We start from the raw sequence: 12,437 nt of genomic DNA, 5'->3' as shown, positions 1-12,437 counted from the left end.
AGTCATCTCGCTACAAAGGTAAACTGGGCAGGCAGAAAGACCTGACACACTCCTAAGCTTCACAAAGGCTGCTCCCTCTCTAATAACACCCTCCCCCTTCCATAACACCACACTGAGGGTCTGTTTAACTCCCAGTCCCATTCTAAATGTATGGTTTAACCTGCCTTGCTAACTGGTTTTGGTACTGGGTCTTTTTTTTTTTTTTTGCTCTGGCTCAGACTTTTTTTTTTAAGCAAAGAGTGAAGCATCTCCCCCACCCTTTGCGCCCTGAATGATGGAAAAAATGCATTCATGAAATTCAGAAGCTTCTCCCAATGGATCCAGTTACAGTAATTGATGAGTTTATAAGATGTTTGTTAACTTAAGCCAGCCTTCATAGTTTGGGGGGAAGAGGGAGAATGAAAAAGAAATGTTCTGGTCACAGACACACGCACTCATTTTTGGGGGGTGGGGGGGTGCACGGCTACTGTGTTTTTCCGACAAGCTGATTTCTAGGTCGGCTTGACTGTGGCACTCGTGATGTGATGAATGGTATGATTTGCTAATGCTAATGTATAGTAGGTCTATGGAAAAAAGCTCTTGATCATGCAAACAGATGTGTGCATCAGCGCAAACTGCTTAATATCACTGTTACTGCAATAAGCTCAACACTTCGCTCAGGATGGAAAGAGTTGTGGAAAAAGGGCAGGATGACAGGGCACACACGTGAGTGCATGCACCCACAATTGCAGTGCATTACTCATAATAAGCTTAGCAAAGACTGAGCTACATTTTTTCATTCTTTTAATGTGATTTCTGGGGTACAACTGGACGGCCCTTTTGGCGGACACACAGTAATTACGACTGCGTAGGAATGACCAACAGATGGGAATGCCCAAACTGTTCCCATCAGTGGATCTCATTACAAAAGAAAGATGTCATCACTGTTATGCCTCTTTATCCTTCAGCAGTAATCTGAACTCTAGTCTTGGACACATTCAGACATTATGGTCCAATAGCAAATTACAGCGCTGGAAAGTTTGTTTATGCCGATTAGGATCTGGCTGCTCTAACTCTACTTGGCATAATCCCTGAAGAGGGTTATGACACAAGTCGTTGTAGTATAATAGCAAAAGAAACGTACTTATACTTTTCTAACAAGGTCCTAATTAAAGTTTGTGCATTATTTATCATCATGTCACTGTAGCTATTATCTTTTACAGTGTAAATGCATTTACACATCCTGCACACCAGCCTGCAAGCAAGAGCTTGCTAAAAATATCCAGTGGTGTTTATCAGTCCTCCATGGGGAATGTCCACTATGCCTGGCTGTAATCACGGACACTGGCATGGAGAGGGCATAACTCCCCCCCCTCCCCCCACTCTGCCCAACAACTACAGCACTAACAGGCCAAGTTACAGTACGGTACTAAGCGTGTGTGAAACTGCAGCATCAGACCCACCTGTTTTACCACAGATGGCTTCGTAAACCACATGCTGGCCACTGGACACACTTCCACTGGCTGAACTCTCTGCGGACTGCTGCCTGTTAATCAAGAGATAATGAGTGTCAGTGATGACCGAAAAGGTCATTCCCCAAGATGTAATGCGACGACAAACTCTAAGTGACACTTTATCTCCACAGTCTGGGTCAAAGCTTTGGATAAAATAAACTAAATAAATTAAGTAATAGCTAAAAACGTTTTTTGACAACTTTGACAAGGTTTGAGTCATCTTCTGACAGGAGAGAAGTGGAGTCAATTTCAAACAGTCTCTGTGTGTGTGCAGTCAGTGGAGGCTAGTGGGGGTTAAGTGTTTGCTGAGTGCCTCTTATGAGCTATTGTGACAAGAAGGGGGCAAATTCCTGCTCCTTGTCTGGTGTGATGTGATTTTCACAAGATTATTGTGGTGATTGCTGACTATGTGGACCTGAAAGCAATGGCTTCAGACACAGAAGTCCATACAGTAGGGTATACTTATCTCACAGTGTTTTGAGATCATGGACCGGGAATTACATAGTCTTTTACACATAATCAGACAGCAAATACAGTGTTTTTTTTACAGAGCAAACCATTATAAGAACTGGTGAAGCATAGAGCAGGAGCAGACACGTCTGTAACCTTATACATTAAATCTGTTAAGCATTTTTTAGGGGGAACAATAAATAAAGCTTAGCTGGCATTAACCTCTCGCCCCAAAACAGCAGCTTGCCAAAGGAGCATTAACAAGGTAATGAGGGTATACACTGCCTCCTTGTAAGGGACTGCACAGTTGTTCTTTCATACCATTACACAACCACAAATAGAACTGGCCCACTTTAAGCGTGGCATACCTCGACAGGAAGCAACCCCTTTCATATTGAAAAGGGGGAAAAAAAAAACTTGACCTCTGGGTTCTTCACATCACTTTCTTTGTCAACAGTCTCTCACTCTGTCACTTCAAGAGTCAGGCAGCAGCCAGAAACACTGAAGGTGAATCAGAACTTCTATGCAGTACGCACAGATGAAATACAACCTAAAGTTGAATATTTCACACTACTCAAATAGAGCTCAAGACCATATGTAAACATAACTGATGAGTAGTTTTGACTTTTTTTGTGTGCATTCAGGTAGCTAGCACGTCTTAATGTTATTCAGATTGACCAAAGGGTATAACATTTAACCATAAACACACTTTTGGCAGCTTCTGTGTGTATACAGTATCCTGTGAAAATAACTACTGTTGTGGCTGATTAATAGGGAGTGAAAGCAGCAGCCAGGCTGACATTAATGGTGCTGCTGTAATTGTCACCCTATTAGTAATGCCACACGACAGCCCGGGTTTCCATAGTTACAGCTGCGTCTCGCCAAACCTTGCAAACAAAATACCAAACAGGCTCATTTATTTGTGTTACAAATTGCTCCTTTCAAAGCCTTCACTGAAGTCATACCACTTTGAGTCCTTGCAGCCCCTCGAGTTGGCAGCTGTGGTATGTTGATAGACCAGAAAGCCCTGCCCTGCTGAGTAGATACCAACATGAAGCACATTTGCTATAAGAAAGTGTACTGCATGTTTGTTGAGCTTAAAAATCAAAGGCCACTCTTTGCAGTGTATTAAAACTGAATGCTGGTCACAAGTCAGCAGATTAAGACCAAGTTGATTGTAGGATTTTGTCTCTTTGGAAATCATTTGGCTGCATCGACAGAAATCTTCACTCCACTTCCATTCCTAAACAAGGCCAAAAACCAAATGTCGGGGCGGCCGGTGGCTGAGTGGTTAGAGCAGCCGCCCCGTGTAAAGAGGCTGAAGGTCCTTGAGGCACCGGGCGCGGGTTTGACTCCGACCTGCAGCCCTTTGCTGCATGTCTCCCCCTCTCTCACACCACATTTCCTGTCTGTCCTGCATAATAAAAGGCTTGAAATACTGCCAAAAAAATAATCTGAAAAAAAACCCCAAGTGTCATTCTGATAAAAAGCTTCAGCTGACAACCGTCAATGATCAACAGATCAGTGGGGTATTACTCAGGGGAAACCAGGCGAGGCCACTGCTCGTAAGTTTGTATCAAGCTACATTTTTTTACTATTCAACAGCTGACTCGAGGAAGGTGTTTGGAGGGCTGGATAACCTTGAACTGTGTGAATGCACCCAGCACAGTGATTCTATTATAAGTTGGAGGAGCTTAGGCTTGCACTGGGATGCTTTTCAGATGTGCCTCAATAACAGAGGTATTGAGTTGCCCCTAAAATGAGTGCTGGAAATAAAGGGAAGCAACTTATTATCCCCCCATTTTCTGCAAACAATCATCTCCTTTCTCCTGGGCTGAGTTCACTTTTTTCTGTCATTCTTTCTTTTCTCCTCTCTTTATTCTTTCTTTTCATTGTTTCCATCAGTGCATTTTTTGGTCCCGAAGCTTCCGTTTTTCCCACACTCTCCCCTGTCACACTGGTCGACCACAAAAATGCAGGACAGAGGAGAGTGTGAGGGGGCTCTGGAATTCCACATGCAGAGGGTAAACACGGCAACTGCCAGGAAGACACACACACATCGGAGCAAACACAGCACCTACCCGGCTGTCCTAACCTAGTCTATAACCCCTGCGCTGCACCCCTGCCCTCTTAACTCTTCACTTGCCAGCTTCAATTTGTCCCGTCAAGTAAGACGGCCGAATGTAACACGTCAGCAGAGCAAGGGTTTTGCGCAGTGCTACCTGCTACTCAGTGTCCTGCAAAGTTTCAATAAATGAATTAAGTCACACAGAGAAATGGACAGTAGGATAATTGACACCTCAAAAACAGTATGGGCTTCACTCATATACAATAGAAACTTTCCCATGTCCTTACCTCTTACGCGTTAGAGGAGTTCTTCACTGCAACTGTGTGCTTTAAACAAACAATCCGCTCTGATCACAAAGGTTTACTGTTGTTGTGTAATTTGGCCAGATGTTGCTGCAATAAAGTCATAAAGTATGTGAGGGAAATAGCTGGCAGTTCAGCCCTGTTTCACTCCTTTCCTTTTATTTTCCCTTCTGTGCTCTTCAGCTTATCTCCAAACCAAACAGGAATTAAATGGCGCTTGGAGCCCGGGGCCCTTCCACTGAACCACGTTCTGTTTACGGTTCAGGCAGAAATCAGGCCTGTGATGAGGTTGTTTACTGAACAGGCAGATACACCCTGCGGCTAAAAGACTGGGAGCACTCCACTACACACATATTCTAACTCTCGTTAGCATTAGCCATGTCCTCCTGAACTCGCCGATCCCATGCACTTTGCTCCAATCCACAAGCAGTGGCCAATCCATGCCATTTATACTGCTCAATGTGATGAATAAATTAAGAATGAAGTAATGTAGTCCCCCTCCACTCAAAAATGTATTTCTTTTATGGTTATGTCCTCTGAGGTTGACGTTGACTATAGTGACATGTATCTGAGCAAAGTTTGTCACTAGAGTGCTGTTTTCACATTCCTCTTCTGAAGGAGGAGATGTCTGTGCACTTCTCGGAAATTTGAGATTCAAACATATTTTGGTAAGCTTCACTTGGTACGTCCCTAATCACTGTCTCATATGTGAAACACTATTCGAGGGGGGAACCACTTTGACACAACACCTGCAAAGAAGCCTTAAACACACTGCCATCATAGTTCTCAGCCACTGACAGTTACAAGCTAACAAGCTAACAAGCTAACAAATAACAGAAACAATGGTTAACTACACTTGCCATTCTGATATGTCTGCTAGTAGCTGATTTTAGTGCACAACAGACTGCTCAGGCTGAACCTGTGTTCAGGACGGCAAAACTATAACTTAGTTGTAGATCACTAACGTTAGCTTGCTAGTTGGCTGGCCGTGCTGCAAGTCAGCGATCCGCCCAAGGGGCTCCACTGCCCTACAGCTTCCTGTCTGAACCTAGCTCAAACATGTAGGCCTACGGCTTATTCTCTCCAATGTGTTTAGTCATCTTGATGGGAGGTTTGTAATCTTCTCTTTCACGTCAGGCCTGCGCAGAGTCTCAACTAAGCCCCAGCAAGAGCAGTGGTGGGTAGGGCAAGGCCAGATGCCGAACATCTCAATGAGGGAGAAAGAATAGATGTGCCTCCAACCCCTTCTCTGAGATTTGTTTTACTTTCTATGCGTGAAAACCATGTTAAACAAAATATTAATCATATCAGAATTGTTTTTAAATACTTTAAAACGTGTCTGGAGTGGGACGTTAGTAGCATGAGAAGGCAGCAAATCAGAAATGCATTCAGTACAGTACACGGGTCTTACTTGATGAGGCGCTTGGTTGCTGTTTTCCTGATCTGTCCCTCTCTGGCACTGCTGGGTGGCTTTGGGGTGAGAACAGGACTAACACAAGTTTGGATGTGGTTGTGGCTGTGAGTGGGCCGAACATGAAAGCTGGATGGAGGGCAGCTGGATGAGTTTGTGGGAGCCAGGACGTGAAGAGAACTTTTCTGGTCTGGAAATTGAGCCTAAGAAAAAAGAAAGATAACTGCTTTTTAAGGTCAGTATGATTAAGACAGTGAACATACTTTAGTCAGCTCAGTTTGCAATGATATCCTTGATTATAGTTTAACCTTTATGGACGGGCAGTATAAGGCTGCCAGCTCTGTTAGAGGAACTACTAACAACGACTGCTTCAGCCATCAGACATCTGCTGGATAAAATGTAATAATAATGTATTAAAGGGAAACTTCAGATTTTACACAGAGATGAAGACTGGATCAACCTGTCTGAGATTGCAATGAACACATCTGACCCTAAATTAACTGTCTGCAGACCAGGGTAGATTATTTGAACTCATCTTAACTGAAACAACTTTATACTGTTGGAGTTGCAGGCAAGAAAATGACTTTGGATTACTGACAAGATCCCAAAATATGTGCCAGCATTTCCTGGACCCCTTAGGATGTTCACAGCAGTGTAATAATAACCTGTTTGTCATCAAATACCGCTGTTTGTGCCATACAGACACTACAGGTGTGTCCGTATGAAATGCTAAGAGATCTAAAAAAGCAGCAGTTGGGACTGAGAACTGAGAACAGGCTCCTCAACCTGCACTGATTATTGGTTGGGGGCCAGACACCCACATGGCACCCAAAGCCCTTTGCTGATGCCCATAAACATCCTGCATACAAAAAAATAAGAATAAACGAGAAAATCCAGAGGGCAGGGTAGATTCAGACACCATAGACAGTTTTCTTTCTGACATATTATTTTAGAGACACATTTCACTCTTTCCTTGAAGTGCTGGGGAATGCTTTGCATACATTCCTTTCACATCTCACGTCTCCTATTTTCTTTGCAGCTTTATACGGCTATCTAACAAGCTCATGGTTTTCCAGCCTCACAGTGCAGCGGTTCAAAGGGGCCGGCAGTGTGACAGGGAATATCTGATGTAATTTGTGTGTTGATAAATGAGAAGCTAAGTTTCCAGGTTGCAAGGCCTATGGCCGCAATTCAGTTTGAGCAGGACCAGGAAGGCCACCTTTCTTTGGCTGCCAGGTGGCTTGGAGCCAAACCTGTGGAGGAGCCGCACAGTCTGCATCCAGTAACTGGAACGTGGACTAAAGCGCCGGAACAGCCCCCTGTCTTTTTCTCTTCTCACAGAAGTACACACTCATACACATATACGGTATGTACATGAGCACCCACACAAGATGAATCACTTTCTTTTGTGTCTTCAGTTAATCCAAAATTATCCATTTATTTTCACATGGCCAGCATGGTGAGTTCAGGGATGTGCATCAGTATCAAAAAGACCAAACCCCTCTCTCATGCCATTACAGAGCAGTCCAGTCACTGAATAATTCCTGGACCAATCAAAGATACACATTGCGGGGCAACCTCCAGCTCACCTGGTGGAGTGAGTGCCCCATGTAGGCTGGGTCCTTGGCAGAGGACCAGGTACGAATCCGACCTGGGGCCCTTTGCTGCATGTCATCTCCTCTCTTTAACTCTCCTTTCCTCTCATTCTCCAGCTGCCCTAAGCCCTAAAGATTCACAGTGCTAGGTAAAACTGGCAGAGAGACCCATGTGGAAGACCCATAGCGGTACAACAACAGGGGACGGATGGCAAGGATTTTAGAGCGGAATATCTGATTTGATGGAGAGACAACCATATCCAGGGTCATCCTTCCTATGACCTCAGTTTGTGAGGGTTGAACAACAGGATGGCTCTGTTGTTCATAACACACGCAGGAAAATAATAGGACATGTCAGCAATAAAGGAAACTTAGTCAATTGTGTTCAGACTATGAGACAAAATGAAAAGGGGAATGAAACAGAGGAAAGGCATGGGATTACTTTCATAAAGTGCCTTGCGTAAGACTGCCGTCCTAAGCCAAGAGAAATATCACCTCAATTGCATTAATTAAGGCCCAACCAAGATGATGAAAAACAATGACGTGAGAGTAACTGCATTACTCAGGACAGATCGGAAAAAAGCCGGGGCATCCAATCATTCCACCCTGTAAGCTGTCCCATGGCAGTTCTGTCTCCATAGATTGAGTCCACAAAATCCTCTGGAAAAAGAATATGCTCTTCCTGTTAAGATCCTCTTTCAAAGCAACTGTACAGAAAAACCAGAGGTCTGACATTTTTCTCTAAACATTAAAATCATGCTGCGCAAAATGACCTCTACCTTTCTAATCTCCCTCTAAAAACAGCCAAATCACATCTGTCACGGCTAGTCAGGCTCGACTAAAAGGTTTTCTTTTGTTGCTACATTACTACTGCTAAGAAAATAATATCCCAACATTTTATTTGCCTTGTAATAAGAACACAAATGGAGCTCAAATCTGATATGAACTGTAAAGACTTCAAACTCATAATGGACTCTGTACAGGGGCCTCTCTGGTGCCCTTATGGGCAGCATTCCTTGATTACTCACCATCCAATATAAACCTTGCAGAGTCACTCAGTCAAACAATGTAATCTTGGGGCGAGGAGTAATGTCTGGCTCTCCAGGAATGAGCTTCTGTCGAGGAGGGTATTCCCACTGAACACCATTTTGTCAAGTGGTTTGGAAAGATATTCTGAGAATAGCTCTGTAAATGCTAACATGAAAGCTTACCCTTGATGTGGGTGTATTTTGGACTATTTTGGACGGCACACTGCTTAGGTAAGGGAATATTCTGTACAGACACATGTGAAGATTTTCCTGAGTTATAGCCTAATAGTTCTCATAAATGTTCAGTTTTCACCCATGTGATGTTTGTATTAAAGTAACAAATGAAAACAAAAGAAGCTGAACAACACATTCCTCTTAACTCTAGCTAGATGTTAATGTAACAAAACAAAAGAGGTCTGAGTGTTGTACATGTGGGTACAAACAGAATCAACAACAGGTCCCAAAACAACTGTTTTGAAATTGACAGCTTCTAAACACCCAGGGTAGTAGTGAGCAGGGAAATCATTTTTCCACCAAAGGACCAAGGTTCAAAACTACCCAGCTCTGTGGAAAGGACACTTAACATGAATCAGTCATCAAAGTATCATACCTATCATGAAATACTAGGGGGAAATAAACCAAACTATCTCATATACCTGGTATCTGCACTGGCTCTGGTCCAGAAATTGTTGAGACTGAAGTCTTTGCTGTTGCAGTTTCTGGATAGCAAACTGAAGCTGGTAACTTCCTTGGGTGGGCTGGTAGCGCTGCTGGGGGTTCACCCCTGTCACCAAGCTATAGGCACTCTGCATCTGCCCATCCCAAAGACGCTCCTCATCCTTCAGTGGCCTGTGGCTTAGAGAGCAGAAATTAAGAGAAGTCAGCAAAAACTTGAGAGAATCAAAATCAACAAAAAAACACACAGAATTTTGCTTCTGAATCACACATACTCTGTAGCTTTGCACTTCATTCCGCTTGTGTTGAATTACATGTGTCAGCTCGGTCTTGCTTTTTTTTTACTCTAATAGAAATTGAACATCTATGAATGTTTCAGATCATGCTGTCCTCCATGATTCACCCTGAATACCCATGATACAGCCTGCCAGCACAAAGACTAGAGGTGCTGTTAGGCAGATTATTGTTACCTTTGGACAGAGCCAGGCTAGCTGTTTCAGTATTTGTGCTTAGCTAAGATAACCGGCTGCTGGCTACAGCTTCATTTGGAGATCATTCATCAGACTGTCAGCAAGAAGAATGGTTTCCCAAAATGTCAAAACTATTCCTGTAAAGTTGTGTGAAACAAAGATGTTACACTTCTATAGCTAAGAAACATTTATTACTGATCTACTGGTAGTTTGGACAGAGAACGTAGACGATTGAAACAGGTAGAGGGGACACGGGAGAAAGAGGTGCAACAATATGACATACTATAATAATAGTAATTACATAGAAAAGTCTCAAATGCAACTACTACTGATTTACTCCTGATCCGTTTTACTAACAGATGATTTCCTGCGAAATTGCAAGATGTTGCATGCTACAGTGACTCAATAGTGAGCCACAGCAAAGTATTTGCTACCATCCTTTTCTTGCCACTTACTCTACCTTCCAACCAAGGCAGAGATGTGGCAGTAGCTAATTAACTCCCCCATTTCCATCCACATGATGAGTTGAAACACCACTGGCAAAAAAGTAAAAAGGACAAGACAGCTCACAGCGTCCCCGTCGATGGCTGCTGGGCCCACAGAAGCCTCAAGTCAAAGTGTGCAAATCAAAGTCAAAGCAGAGGGCAAGCCTGTGGCAAACACAGGCAGTACTAAAAACCTTTCCTCTTTGCCTCAGTGCTCCCTGAGCTTCACGTTCCATTCACATCACAAAGCCACAACCTGGAAAGCAAACCTTTTGACGGGCTCCACGAGTTTGTAACTGGATTATCTGTCATTAGAACTAAGCCTGTTTCTGCCTTTTTTTTCCTCTTTTTGGGCCCCTGTTAAAGCAGTGAGGTGAGCTTCCCTTCAGATGCGCTTAAATTAAGTCTACATTTAGTCTCGTGTGCTGCTGTATATGTACCACCTAATTCAAAAATAATGCCAGAAAAGAGCACTTATGGGAGCTACGGGGGAAATATGAAAGAGAAAAAAGAGAGAGATGCAACTACAGCTGAAGAAATGGGATCCCTGGAGATCATAATCATAAAAAAAAAAAATTCTTGGAAAGTCCTCCCATTGCATGCAATAACATTTGTCCATTGGTCTAGAGTAAGAGGAAACACTGTAGACTTAAAATCACAATAGCTGCTATATTTTTAGAACCAAACTATGATAAGCTCTAAAATTAGAATTCAATTAATCTTGAACAATACACACTGTGGGATAATAATCTTGTGTCGCTTAAGTGAAAACATATCCCTGCCCTGTGTGGCCAAACAACACACTGGGGATCTTAAACCCATGTGAACATGCAATCCGCCCATGCATTTCTCAGTTCAGATAATGGCACATATATTGCAAAAACAACTGGTGTGACCACGGGCCAATTCAATTTTTTTTAGCTTCTCGGAACAAAGGCTTGTCTGTGAACCTCGCAAGGCCAGAGATTCTACAACGCCAGGAGACAAAACAAGAACTAGCTCTTTGTTTACAGCAGTCATTTCCTTTAGCTTGGCTTGGTGGTTTACACACTGGACCACAGGGACCTTCAGTGCTACCATTTTATTAGCATATGGTCTAAAACGGACTATTTCCCCGGTCAAAAGCATATGCCTTCCTTGAGTACAATGTCCAAAAAAGGGCCCTGAGGAGATGTCTTTTGACAGGAGTTGTCAACACAACACCACGCAAAAAAATACTACAGATCACCAAGAATTTAAAAGCAGCAGCAATAGTTATTAGTCCAACGCAATGACCAATGAAATGGGGAAAAATAATTGAAAGAGAAGAACAGTTTTACATCTGAGTTTCTCATCACTAGTACAACACATGTGTGGAGCTCCAACAACCAGGGACCTCCCTCCCTGCCGGACTACTGCTCGCTGGTGTCAGCTTACGCTCCGCTGTGCTCGCCGCCCTTTAATATGCTGATATGACTTACTGTAGAACAACACAGCAGCGTAATCTGAGCACATGTGCGGCATCAATCTAACTCAGTGTGAATGTGGGAAAATGGACGGTCTGAGATGACATCATGCCACAGTATCTCAAAGCCCTGCCTGCTCAGTGTAAACATCAGCTGCCTCAAGAGTGTGAGGGTATTTCCAGCTATTACTCAGTTGTTTGTTTATCTTGTTTTATTGCAACAACATGACACTCAATAGAACTGTCCTTAAAATACATAAAATGACTAGCATCTGGGGATTTGTTGTGGGGGAAGTCTAGACAGGGATGCTGATGCTTTAGCTAGCAGCCGTGACAGTGACGCTGGTTTTGTTTTCACCTTGTGAGTGTGTGTGTGTGTGTGTGTGTGTGTATGCGTGTGTGTGTGTGTGTGTGTGTGTGTGTGTGTGTGTGTGTGTGTGTGTGTGTGTGTGTGTGAGTGTGTGTGTGTGTGTGTGTGTGTATGCGTGTGTGTGTGTGTGTGTGTGTGTGTGTGTGTGTGTGTGTGTGTGTGTGTGTGTGTGTGTGTGTGTGTGTGTGTGTGTGTGTGTATGTGTGTGTCATCATGGTATAATGGGGTCCTGGAAAAACCTACTGTAGCGGGAACTACCACAGAGGAAGGTTAGTGGAGTATTTTGCCAGGTGTTAATATGTCAGTCTGTGGACAGATTTTGTGATTGTGAGTCCTATACACCATACAGTCACAAAACTTTACAGGTTTGTAGTTGAAAGAAAACGAAGGTTGAGTTCAAAGATGGGGAGTCGTCCTCTCCTTCTTTAGACACAGGGCTCTGGCCCATGGTGCTCTCTACTTCTCTTGTCACAGTGGTGAGAAATAGGCAATCCTTAAAGTACCAGAGGTCTGTTTGAAGAAACAGGTAAAGGTTCCTGATCATAAAAATTTAACAATTTAACGATGTTCCAAAAAACATAGATTTCTTATTATATATGTAAAAAATAATACCTAATATTTCCAAATGATGGAAAGTAAACTTTAA

At 43.2% G+C, this 12,437-nt stretch overlaps 1 protein-coding gene across 1 annotated transcript in view; it reads right to left on the bottom strand.

The window, feature by feature from the left end:
- Positions 1 to 12,437, bottom strand: part of ttll5 (tubulin tyrosine ligase-like family, member 5) — a gene marked incomplete at its 5' end in the record, with an annotated part of 46,387 nt that overhangs the window by 2,892 nt on the left and 31,058 nt on the right. Inside the window, 3 exons of the mRNA XM_083924218.1 lie at positions 1,443 to 1,525; positions 5,725 to 5,927; positions 9,004 to 9,202. Coding sequence (XP_083780344.1) covers positions 1,443 to 1,525; positions 5,725 to 5,927; positions 9,004 to 9,202 — 485 coding nt within the window. The remainder of the gene's footprint in view (positions 1 to 1,442; positions 1,526 to 5,724; positions 5,928 to 9,003; positions 9,203 to 12,437) is intronic.

The sequence above is a fragment of the Echiichthys vipera genome, assembly GCF_963691815.1.
Source record: "Echiichthys vipera genome assembly, chromosome: 12".
Lineage (NCBI taxonomy): Eukaryota > Metazoa > Chordata > Actinopteri > Perciformes > Trachinidae > Echiichthys > Echiichthys vipera.
This window is presented reverse-complemented; position numbering and strand designations above follow the sequence as displayed.